Raw genomic sequence first — 13265 nt, 5'->3', positions numbered from 1 at the left:
CTAAAATATTACTGTCTGGCCCTTTATAAAAAATATTTGCTGTTCCCAGTTCTAGTTGATCATGAGACTTAGATGTGGTATGAGCTACATGGAAGCTGAGCCACAAAAGTATAAGCAAACTATCTCCAGAATTTCTAAAGCTGAATGAAACACAATCTCAAAAAAGTGACACAAATCATATAAAAAAGCTTGTGTATAACCTCAAAATAGCTATTAAAATTAAAACTAATACTAGATCCTATGCTTTCACTCTCATCTCTCCTTTCTCTTCCTCCACCAACAAAATGCTTGGCTCACACTGTTTTTATCTATGTGTGTCTAAGTGCAATATTCACAAAATTTTAAATATGTATATTATGATCAAGACAAAGTAGAAAAACAATAATTGAGCACAAGAAATAGATTAGCATAATGGAACTATAGGTGATCTTTTTCCTCCTTTATTCTTTTTATATATATATATATATTTTATTGATTTTTTACAGAGAGGAAGGGAGAGAGATAGAGAGTTAGAAACATCGATGAGAGAGAAACATCGATCAGCTGCCTCCTGCACATCTCCTACTGGGGATGTGCCCACAACCCATGTACATGCCCTTGACCGGAATCGAACCTGGGACCTTTCAGTCCGCAAGCCGACGCTCTATCCACTGAGCCAAACCAGTTTCGGCCCTCCTTTATTCTTTATAATGACCTTTTATAACTTGCACTTTTACAAAGGAAAAAATTATTAGATCTATAAGAACCATCAGGATTTTACCTCCACTGGGATTTTTACTTTAAATTACACATCTTTTGGAAATTTCTCTTATCTCTGTGGAAAGTAATAAATGTGTTTTCCTTCCAAATAAATTGAAAAACCCTTACCATATTCTGCAACCTCGAATAATTGATAATATGTCTGGTCCTATTGGGAGGAAGAAAAAAAAAGAAAATATATGAGTTCTTATTTGATTGTTTTGCTTGCTTACTTACCTCACAAAAAGATTTTGGGAGAATTTAATGCACTTATAATGATTTAATGAAGAAAACAGTTTATTTTCATTTGCAGAAGTTTATTTTTAGTCATCTACACATGAAGTCTGTGGGATTTTATGAGTTTTTCTTGCCAATTCACTAACATAAAAAATTGACCTGACTCTAAGTATAATTTAAACAAACTGCTTCATCTGACTGTTCTCATTTGTGAAATGAGGCAAGGACAATATGCCAAACTAACAGGAAAGGACTTCAAATTGGTTTTAGAGATCATTATTTTAAAAAATGGAGAAAATTAAATTACACATAATTCAAATACTTATAAATAATCAAGGATACAAAATCATTGTGGACCAACATCCTCTACCTTCCCAATTACTGGAATTATTTTCTAGTGTATCCCTTAAATGAACACATTCTACCTGATTTTAATAGATATTGTCAATTATTTCCTTTTCCACAAAAGAAAAAAATGTGACCTATCTTTTCCCTAACTCTTCATATTTCTATCTGTTCATTCTAAATCATAGGTAACATATTAATTAGAACTACTTCAAAATAGTTAAGTAATTCCATTAATAAAATCGGTATTCTAATTCTGATTCCCTAAGTTATCAAATAAAATACAGAGATGCAGCTATAAAAAAAAATTAGCCTTTTAAAACATCATCCTTGGTTAATCTAAAGCAACTGTACACGTTTCTTTTTAATCCTAAAAGAAGGATATAGTTAATGTCAAAGTATGAAACAAATGTAACTACTTATACACTAACAAAATAGTTGTCTATAAACATTCAGTATATAAACATTTTCAAGACTTCTTCCTTGTTTCCTTAATGGTTCTCTCTTTCTGAACCTGAAATGCTGGCCCTTCCCATCCTAAGCTCAATGTTCTTCCCACTCTCCAGATGCTTAATGAGCTCATCAACTCTTACGGTTTTAACTGCCATCTCTATATGACCCCTACAGAGTTATGTCTAGCCCAGACCTCAACCCAGAGATTCTCACTCAACTCCACCTTCTAGACATCCCCATCTGAATGGCCTACAGAACGTTCTGGACTTCTTTATCTGGATTTAGCCTCCACCAGGCACCCTTCCTTGATTGCCTCTCCCCATGTTGTTAGATGGACCTTCTCTCCCCCATAATCTCATTTTACTTAACACAATATATTATCTTTATCTGCTTTGTGTCCATCTCCTCTAATAGAATACGAAGCCATTAAAGGCACAGCACCTAATTCAGCGTGCCTTCAATGTCTGTTGGTTTGAATGCATGTGTAAATGAATGAACAAATTGGTTCCTGTCCCCACGCTGGTTCTTACAGTGTTCATCAGATTAGTTAGTATATAGTATCCCCTTGCAAGAAATTAAAATAACCTTATCACAAGCAGAATCAGACTACCCTAAAGAGGCATGGCCATCTGTCAAATGACCCATAGAATAACCTCAACTCCCTGCCCTGCATTTGGAAGGAATAAGGATGCCAAGGAGTGAAAGAAGCCAGCCATCATGGAAAACTGAAGAAAAGGCAGAAGGAACGTGCTTCTTTTCAATGTCATTTTTAATTGTTCCAATAAATCAAAAAATCATTTTGTAACTGGGTGCTGACAGTGTGCTTTGTCCCAGGCAAGGTTTTCCCAGGCTGTTTATAAGTGGTGAAATGCAATTCAAAAAAATAAATTATTTGGCTGTCCAAGGGGCTTGAGAGGCAGAACTGGATTTTGTAATTTTCAACATATTGTCTATTAGGCAACCAGGCCATACCAATTTTCACGAGTTTAGTTACTTTTATAAAATATTTTTACAAAACATATAGTCAAGAATGGTAGAAAGTTACTAAAAGATTTAAATTAATAATAATTCAGAGAATAAGTAGCAATTTGTGCCACTTGTAACCACAAAAACCCTGATACTGAGAAGTTTCATTAGTCCAGAACAGAGATTTGCAAACTTTTTCTCTAAAGGACCAGACGGTAAATATTTTAGGCTTTGCAAGTGAAGGGGTTCAGAACAGCCCTCCCCAAGGTGTGCCACTTTGGCATGAGAATTATTTTGAGCTAAAGGCAATTGAGACCCCGCGGGCTCATGAGAAACTTTTACCTCTCCCTTAAAGAATTTAAATTTGGGGCCATAATAAGAGTTATTACCAGAAATAACTTTCTATGATCGATCCATAGGGCAGGGCAAACTTCTAGTTACTGAACATTGGCTCTTCTTAGCAGCCAGCAAATGACCTTCCTCCCCTCCGTAGCCCCAAAGTACTTTACCTCAGCTCAGAGGTCACAGGCACCTCATTTTAACTTTCTGTCTCTGGACCTCTCATGTGTGTGGGGTTCCCATAGGTACATATGTAATTCAATGTTATTATTTTTTCTTGTTAATCTGCCTCATGTCAACTTGATTATTAGACCAACTGGAAGAACTTAGAAGTGTAGAAGGAAGTTCTTCCTCCCCACATAAGCCATATGGCTGCTGTCGCAACTACTGTTCTTTGCCATTGGAGTGCAAAAGCAGCCAGAGACAATGGGTACACAAATGAGACTGTCCGTATTCCAATAAAAGTTTATTTACAAAAACAGGTACTAGGCTGAATTTGGCCTATAGGCCAGGGTCAGAAAACCCTGACCTAAAAAGTAAAATGTAGTCCAGACAGCATGGCTCAGTGGTTGAGCATCGACCTATGAACCAAGAGGGCACATGCCTAGGTTGCGGACTCAATCCCTGGTGGGGGAGAGGGGGGAAGGGGGTCGCAGGAGGCAGTCGATCAATGATTCTCTCTCATTATTGATGTTTCCATCTCTCCCTCTCCCTTCCCCTCTGAAATCAATAACAATATATATATATTTTTTAGAAAAGTAAAATTTATTTCCAAATTGTTCTATGTCAATTCTAACGGAACTAAATTAAATTTGACTAACCGTGACTAAAAACATGCAGCAAAACCAACCCGAGGCCTTTAGAAGGAAGTGTGAGTTTCACTTACTGAACAATTTTCCTTCAGTTTTAAAGAAACAATCTGCTTCAAAATGAGTTTTATGTTTACTCTAGCTCATCAAATCCAGCTTGTGCTCATTCACTCTGCCAACAGCTGGAGAGAGAGGCTGACCTGAAGGCATAAATACTTGGGCAGCATGTCTTTTAAGCAAACACCTTTCCAGGAGAGAGAATATGTAACTCATCAATGTCTTCTGAGTTCTTTCCCCAATATGGTCACTGTTCCATGGGGAAAGCGCTCCCTTAGAAAATCAGCTCTTGGAACAGACTGAAGGTTGCCAGATGGGAGGGGGTTTGGGGGGTAGGGTGAAAGGTGAAGGGACTGAAAAGTACAGATTGGTAGTTACAAAATAGTCATGGGGTGTAAAGGACAGCATGGGGAATACAGCCAATAACATTATAATAACTATGCAGGATGCCAAGTGGGTACTAGAATTAACGGGGGGGGAGGGGGGTGTCACTTTGTCAATTATATAAATGTCTACGACTATGCTGCATACCTGAAACGAATATAAAATAATACTGATTGACAACTATAATTAAAAAATAAAATTCTAAAAAAGCATTAAAAATAAATAATATATTAAAATCTTCAACAATAAGAGAAAAAAAGAAAACCTGCTTTTCGGCTCATGTATCCACTTTCCATGCGTAGTAGATGTAAGCCTATTTCAGTTAGATTTTCTAAACAACTTCTAAAGCAGGAATGGAAAAGAAGAACCAGGAGGTGCTCTCAGTAATCTCTGAAATTTCTTTGTCTCTTTATCCCTAAGTCAATAGTGGATTGTGAGAGTGTATGTATGGAAACCAACCAGATGAAGGGGGAAAGAGAGAAGACACACTGTTTTTACCATCCTCCCAAGAAATATGCTCTGACTAGAGTAAAAATTGGAGATGTGAATTCCATCTATTCCAGTTACAGAATTTCCCTTCTCTAACCATGAAGCCATCCAACTTGAGAGGGTTTCTATTTTTAAGAAACTTAAAGAAATATGGCACACTTCGTGACCATTAAAATCGATATTTTTTTTAAATGCAGGGAAGCTTCTTTCAACTCTTGCTTCTGGAGTTAAAAAAAAAAAAAACAAATGCCAGAAATAGAACTGAGGTGCAGGATGGATGATTTCTGTTTACATATGTAGAATCATTTCAATTTCCCAAAGTCTGCTTTAGCATTAATCTCCACTGTCTAGATTTATTTTTATTTAAAGTTGAATAAAGGGACTGAATTTTTTACATCCACACATAACAGAATGTTAAAATAGAAGTATTTCAGACTCAGTGTTGGCTTTGTCCCCCAAGACAACAGATGGCAAGGATATCTACATTCCAAAGTGAGGTAAGACCAGCATGCAGGACTTGTGAAGGAGGTTTTCAAACACTAGTTTTGCAACTCTCAGCCAAAAGCACCAAGATTAGAATAAATTAGAAAGGAATTTTAGGAGAAAGCTTTTGATGGGGTAGGAGTCACACACACCCCACCCCCAGGGATTAGGTGGACATTGCTCTTATGCCTTCATCATAGGACAGCCCAGAGAGCTGGATGCATGTCCCTTGAGCATCCTCAAGTTGTCAGTGGGCAGGCATTGACATGCCTGAACAACCTCAAGAGCAAATCCTGCTACTGACCAGCTGCAGGGGCAGCTGAGCTAAGGGAGCGCTGAGTGGGGTGGTCTGCGCATGCTGACTTTCAAAGAGCAAAGAAAGTATGAGCATTTCTCCCCAACTAGACAGGCAAAAAAAAAAGAGAGAGCCAGCAGGGGCTGCCTTCCCTCATGATCAAAACCAGTCTCTCTCAGGGTAAGGCAGCCTCAGGAGACGGAAGCTGGAGGTGAAGTGTAGATGCCCAGAAGCTGAAGGTGGAGCTATGAGCTGCTAGTTGGAGGTGACAGATTCAAAAACATCAAAGACACTTTGAGTGAGAGACCTCCCAGCAATGGAGTGGTGCTCCAAAGAACCCACAATAGAGTTCTAAGAAGGAAAGGTGTTAGTTTTAAATGCCTGCAGGCCTTGCGAGGCAGTATCATCTTGAACTATATCAATTTGCCGTTTCTGTAGGACAAATATTGGCAAATTCATATGACTCATTCTTATAGACCAAGTAAGAATGTTTACCCCTCACCTGTCTTCCCTCCACCCAATTCAATCCTGGGCGGGTCGCAACTTAGGCCAGGGAGTCGGGAACAAGCAGCCAGACCAGTGAAGACCCAGTCTGAGAGAAGGAGGCACTCAATTTGATTGACTGGACATATTAGGTACTGAATGTAATAAAAAATGGCAGGGTCATTTATTCCCAAAGAAGAACCAGAGAAAAATGGTGGGATTTGCCCTACATTTCATTCAAGGATTAGAGTAGAATTGCTCCCAAATAACAGGACTAAACGAGCAAAGAATCATGTGGTATTTTATTGTACCTGTTGAGTAGTACACGTTCCACCTCACAGTCACACAGAAATAATGAAGTACGCCAAACTGGGTAGCCAGTCATGTTAGGGCTAGAGATACAGAGTCACCTTTAAGTTTCTTTTAACACTTTTGTTAAAAGAAAAACTGAAGCATATTAAAAAAATTCACAAGTTTACTTAAGCAAAAATCCGTTGGCATCAGGCAGTGCCAAACTAGAAGAGGTTAGGAGCACTAACCCAGCAAACTCAGAGAGACTTTTATAGAGAAAATACGGAAGCAAAGTAAGGAAATTATTGATTGGCTATCCCTTACAGCCTAGTTAGCTGTTTGTAATTGGTTGTCTTTTGCATTTTGATATCATTAGCTTGAGGCATTTATTTACTTACTTCAGCCACCACAGCATTAGTGCCACCTCAGTCTAATGGCCTCCTTGTGTAAGTAATTTAACACCTTTTACTCCTCCTCCTTTCTCTCCAATCACAATCCAATCAGTCACTAAACCTAATGACTCTTCCTTTAAAGTATCTCTTGAATTCATCCATTCCTCTTCGGTTTTTGCTGCTCCCCTACAGCAGTCCCCTATTACCCTCAGACTGTACTATTCTAATCCAACATAAAAGGTAGTCACACATTTGTTAAACAAGGATACTAATCTCCTGGTTGTCTCCCTGACTTCAGTTCCTCTTCCTTTAATCACCCCACGTGCTATAATCTTCCTAAATTCCTACTTTAACCATGTCATACTATTGCCTAAAACTTCCTACAAAAATCAATAAGACAACAAACATTGGTGACTTCTTTTGTTTGGGTGTTTATCATAAGTCTGTCATTCTTCTTTTTGGATAATGTTTGGGTGTTTTTACACTGAGCATGCCTTATTTTTATAATCAGAGGAAAACAATAAAATAAAAGTGTAAATTTTATATCTTTTATAATTCAAGAAGTTCATTCATGCACATTTTTGTTTTCTTTGTCCTCTAATATGAAATTTATAACATTGAAACTCAAAGCACAGTAAAAGTTTTGGAGCCCCCTACTGCCTATAAAATGAAATCTAAAACTTTAGCCTGATACCCAATACCCTACAGAGCTTGACTCAGAAACTCTTCTTTCTCGTGGACTCCTCCTCTCTACAAGGCCTCCACCCAGGCGAGTGCCTGCTCCCAAGGCCACAGCTCTGTCGCTAAGCTCTGTCATTTCACCTCCTCCCACCCCACCCCCCCACCCCCCCACTCCCCACGGTCCCCATTCAAGTGCTACAGTGTCTTCTACCTCCATTTAGTCAAAGCATGGCATTTTAAAGGTATGAAGAGGCTGACAAGTTCTCTAATCCAAGCCCTTTATTTTACAGCTGGGGAAATTGAGATCCAGGGCTGAAATGATTTGTCCATAGTCCCTCAACTAAAGCACAGACACTGGGTCTTGTAACTCCCAATCTAATGCTCTTTGCATTTATTACGCGAAGCCTTCCCTAACTGTGAGCTTGTTAAAAGTAGGATCTGTGTCTTATTATCTTCAGATGTTTGCTGACTGGTGTTTCTTTCCACTTGACATACAAGAGTTCCCATTTTTAGCTTTATTCAGATTCCTACTAATATTTTCATGCTTAACCCTAATACTTACAGAATAGTCATCATATAATACCCCATTTTATTTTTACCATAAGATTAGCAAACAATTTTAAAATTAACAAGAAATCACAATGAAAATATCATTTAGTAAAAGTGTCAGTAGATGTGTACTGACCAACTTGGAGAAAGGGTAGATGTGCAAAATGACTGAAAATGTTCATTGATATTTACATTGTCCTTTCCTTTCCTCTTTAGAATCTAAACATCTGTCACTTTAACTGCAGTTGGAACATAATTCTCTAGAAATTTCAACCCACAGTGAACATCAGGATCAACTGTGGTAGGTGCAATAAGTGGAGATGCCCAGTTCCCACCACAGAGCTACTGAATCAGAATTAACAGGGATGAAACCCAACTATAACAAATGCATTCATGCATCCATCCCTTCAACAGGGAATTATTGCATCTACATGCCAGACATTGTACTAGGTGATGGGGATACACTTTCCTGTCATGGAGCTTTTGATCTAGTGGAAAGGAAGATATCTGTCAAATAGCCACACACATAAATATATAAATAGAAATAAAATAATAATGAAATGAATTAATGTGAATTAAACTCATGGGGAATTATGAAACTGAAGATGAGGCTGGAAAGGTAGACTCAGATGAGGCAGGGCCTGGTGTGGGCCCTAATAAAACATCTGGATCTTTTCCTGCGGGCAATGGAAAGCCTGCGGAGAGTTTCTGGGTTTTGTTTTTATTTTGTTTCTTTATTGACTTTTAGAGAAAGAGGAAGGAGAGGGAGAGAGAAAGAGAAACACTGATGTAAGAGCAAAACATCAATTGGCTGCCTCCTGCCTGCCCCCTACTGAGGATCAAGCCTGCAACCTGGGTATGTGCCTTGACTGGGAATCAAACCAGCAACCTTTTGGTGCACAGGATGATGCCCAACCAACTGAATCACAATGGCCAGGGCGGGCTTTTGGAGAGTTTTAAGCTGAGGAATACTGTGATCCAATGTTAATGTTTAAATTATTTTTGCTGCTGTGTAGAGAAATTGCAAAGGGAAAGAGTAACTTAAGGAAGATCTATTAAGAGATATTGCAAATATCTCGGGAAACTATGATGGTGGCTTAGACAAAAAAGTTAGAGCTGGCAAATTTCATGGTATGTGTATCTTGCCACAATTTTTTAAAAAAAAGGAAAATAATTACACTGATCGATAAGTGCTGCAGAAGAGGTGTGTACCAAGACCCATGGAAGAACAGAGAACGAAGTACTGACCTCTGCCAGCGGACACTCTGAGAAATAAAATTCCACAACTGATTCCTCCCTCCTTCCTCACTGCACATGGAAGGAAGAACCTGAGGTATTTCCCAAGAAAAGCAATCTTTTAGGTGGAGGCTAACAAAAGTTCTGGAAGCCACATCCACATTCCAGAGAGGATGCCACTGTTCTCTGACCTGTCACAATCTGCTCCATGCTTTCTGTTAGGCTGTCATCGCGAGCCAGGAGGGCTGACCAGATGCTACGTGTCGAGTGCTTCAAGGACAAGCACTGCCCAAACAAAGATGTGCTCTTCTGCAAAGGACAACTGGCTCCAGACAAGCCTGACAGCAGACGCAGCCTGACCCGGGCCGCGGCCAGGCCGCAAGGCCGGAACGATAAGGAGCACTCTGAAAGGCCAAAAAAAGTCTTGACGGCTGGCACCCCAGCCCAGCCTTTCCACAACTAACTCAAGTGGACATGACTGCCACACACAAAGGAACCACCCAAATGAGACCGCTTCTGAATTACATCATAATGTGACACCCACCGTGTGTAATTCGGGCTCCCAAAGGGGGCTCTCAAGCCTAGGAGCTATGGAGTTTTCTACCTTCTATTTCTTGTCCCCCATCCCCCGCACTGGCTCCAGGGTGAGATGAGGACTGAGACACTACAGTCCGTTACAGCTCGATGAGACCACAAGATTATCTTTAGAGTTCAGTGGTTCCCAAGCTGGCTATGTATCTGACTCACCAGAGAAGCTGTTATAAAAATTCAGATTATCCCCCAAGAACTGATTAAGTCTAGAGTGTCAGGGGGCTTCATGGAGCTACTCACCTGGAGAGGTAAAGTAGCTTAGAGTTTCACCTTAAGAGTAGCTAGGGAGTCCAATGAATAAATCAGGACCTGCCCCCAGTTCTGTACCTTTTCCACTTCCCAGCACTGCCTCTCAGCGGAATAGAGGGAAATTAAGATGCCTGGCTGTGGGCACATATTCAGTAATCGTCAAAATGGGTCCAGAAAACAAACAGAGGGCTGGTGTGGCCAGATCTCTCCCTGCTGCCAACAACATTAGCCTGTCTTTTAAAGAACCTCTAAAATTGCCTTCTAATAATCTGGAATACACTTTTTAAAATCAGAGATGCAAGAACATTTGCAACTAAATCTGGTACATACCTATAAGGGAATATTATTCAGTCTTAAAAAGGAAGGAAATTCTGACATACGCTACAATATGAATGAACCTTGATGATATTATGCAAAGTGAAATGAGTCGGTCACAAAAAGGCAAATACTGTTTGATTCCTCTATATTAGGTACTTAGACTAGTCAAAATCATAGCGACAGAAAGTCGAATGGTAGTTGCCAGAGGCTGGGGGCAGGAGAAATGGGCAGTTATCATTTAATGGGTACAGAGTTTCAGTTTTGCAAGAAAAAAGAGTTCTGGAGATGGTTGGTGGTGATTGTTGCACAAGAATGCGAATGTATTTAATATCACTGAACTGTACGCTTAAAAATAGTTAAGAGGGGAGAAACCAAGATGGCAGCATAGGTTAACACCGGAGATTGCTGCCTCGAACAACCACTTCAAAAAACAACTAAAAGACGGAACGGACATCATCCAGAACCACAGGAAGGCTGGCTGAGTGGAAATTCTACAACTAGGAGGAAAGAGAATATCATACCCAGACTCAGAGGAGGCACAGTGCTGAAGTGAAATACTAAGGTGCGGAGTGCACACGGAGCGGACCGGAGGCGGAGGGCACAGTTGTTGTTTTCAATCGGGAGGGAGTTTCAGACTCTGAGCTCCAGATCCGGGCGAGTCTCTAGGGACCCATACTCAAACGGGAGAAACGGGACTGTCTGGCTTTGGTCAGAACTCAAAGGCAGCTTTCTCTCCGAGGTTTGCAGCAGTTGCTGGGACTCTGTGAGGCAGAGCCCCTAGGGACAGAACTGAGAGCAGCCATAACTGCTCGCTCCAGCCCGCCCTGTAGATCCCAGAGGACCCACCCCGCCCAAGCCCTGCACAGAGCCATTTGCCGAATAGCCTCAGGCAAACGCTAGATTAGCACCACCCTAAAGATCCAGCACAGAAGCTCTCCCACTGCAGACACAGCGGACTCTCATAGCCAGTTAGCCTGGAGGTCAAATCTCCCAGTATTGCCGACAACAATCAAGGCTTAACTACAACAAGACTGCGCACAAAGACCACTAGGGGGTGCACCAAGAAAGCATAAAAAATGCGGAGACAAAGAAACAGGACAAAACTGTCAATGGAGGATACTGAGTTCAGAACCACACTTTTAAGGTCTCTTAAGAACTGTCTAGAAGCCGCCGATAAAGCGCCGATAAATGTAGTGAGATCCTCAAGAAATCTAATGAGACCCTCGATGTTATGATAAAGAACCAACTAGAAATTAAGCATACACGGACTGAAATAACGAATACTATACAGACTCCCAACAGCAGACCAGAGGAGCACAAGAATCAAGGCAAAGATTTGAAATGCGAAGAAGCAAAAAACACCCAACTGGAAAAGCAAAATGAAAAAAGAACCCGAAAATACGAAGATAGTGTAAGGAGCCTCTGGGACAGCTTCAAGCGTACCAACATCAGAATTACAGGGGTGCCAGAAGATGAGAGAGAGCAAGATATTGAAAACCTATTTGAAGAAATAATGACAGAAAACTTCCCCCACCTGGTGAAAGAAATGGACTTACAGGTCCAAGAAGCGCAGAGAACCCCAAACAAAAGGAATCCAAAGAGGACCACACCAAGACACATCATAATTAAAATGCCAAGAGCAAAAGATAAAGAGAGAATCTTAAAAACAGCAAGAGAAAGAAACTCAGTTACCTACAAGGGAATACCCATACGACTGTCAGCTGATTTCTCAACAGAAACTTTGCAGGCCAGAAGGGAATGGCAAGAAATATTCAAAGTGATGAATACCAAGAACCTACAACCAAGATTACTTTATCCAGCAAACCTATCATTCAGAACTGAAGGTCAGATAAAGAGCTTCACAGATAAGGAAGAGCTAAAGGAGTTCATCACCACCAAACCACTATTATATGAAATGCTGAAAGGTATCCTTTAAGAAGAGGAAGAAGAAGAAAAAGGTAAAGATACAAATTATGAACAACAAACATGCATCTATCAACAAGTGAATCTAAGAATCAAGTGAATAAATAATCTGGTGATCATAATAGAATCAGGGACATAGAAAGGGAATGGACTGACTGTTCTTGGGGGGGGGGGGAGGGATGTGGGAGATGCGGGAAGAGACTGGACAGATATCATGCACCTATGGATGAGGACAGTGGGTGGGGAGTGAGGGCGGAGGGTGGGCGGGAACTGGGAGGAGGGGAGTTATGAGGGGAAAAAAGAGGAACAAATGTAATAATCTGAACAATAAAGATTTAATTAAAAAAATAGTTAAGAGAATAAAGCTTATGTGTATTTTACCATAATTTTAAAATGTGGGGGACAAACAGTTGCAACTATTTGGAAGAACCAAGGATACCAGTCAAGAAATAGATATCCCCCCCCCCCCCCCCCGCAAAAAAGATAGATTGATGTGTCTATCTCTCCCTCTTCCTTCCTCTCTCTGAAATCAATTTTAAAAAATGTTGTAAAGAAAGAGCTGGGAGAGGTAGAAGAAGAAAAAGTACAATCCCCAAAGCAGCAAAAAACTATTCACATTCAATGCAGGTATGCAAATTAAGTATATGTAAAAGTAGCACCCCAAAAAAGTCAGTGTTCTCATTAAATTTTACTAATTTTAAGAGGGCTTAAAAATAATATCAAGAGTTGCTCTGCAACTTAATTAAACTAGCATCTTTAAAAAATTCATGCCTATGAAGATATAATATATAAGGAACTTACTATGCTCTACCATCAGAGACTACATAATAAAGGAAATTTTTTTAAAAAGAATAAAAGCCTGAAAATTTTACTAGCTGAAATTATTATTCATCATTACAAATCCTAACGGTGAAAAGGAATACTTGAAGGTCAGAAGCAATTTAAGTAATATAGAAA

The 13265-nt window shown here is 40.0% G+C and overlaps 1 protein-coding gene across 1 annotated transcript in view; it reads right to left on the bottom strand.

The window, feature by feature from the left end:
* CD109 (CD109 molecule) overlaps positions 1–13265 on the bottom strand; it is a 122314-nt gene that overhangs the window by 69940 nt on the left and 39109 nt on the right. The window contains exon 6 of the mRNA XM_081094514.1: positions 868–907. Coding sequence (XP_080950640.1) covers positions 868–907 — 40 coding nt within the window. The remainder of the gene's footprint in view (positions 1–867; positions 908–13265) is intronic.

The sequence above is a fragment of the Myotis nattereri genome, assembly GCF_964212035.1.
Source record: "Myotis nattereri genome assembly, chromosome: 6".
In the NCBI taxonomy this organism is placed as follows: domain Eukaryota; kingdom Metazoa; phylum Chordata; class Mammalia; order Chiroptera; family Vespertilionidae; genus Myotis; species Myotis nattereri.
The sequence above is the reverse complement of the archived record's forward strand: the minus strand, read 5'-3'. Positions and strand labels throughout refer to the sequence as shown.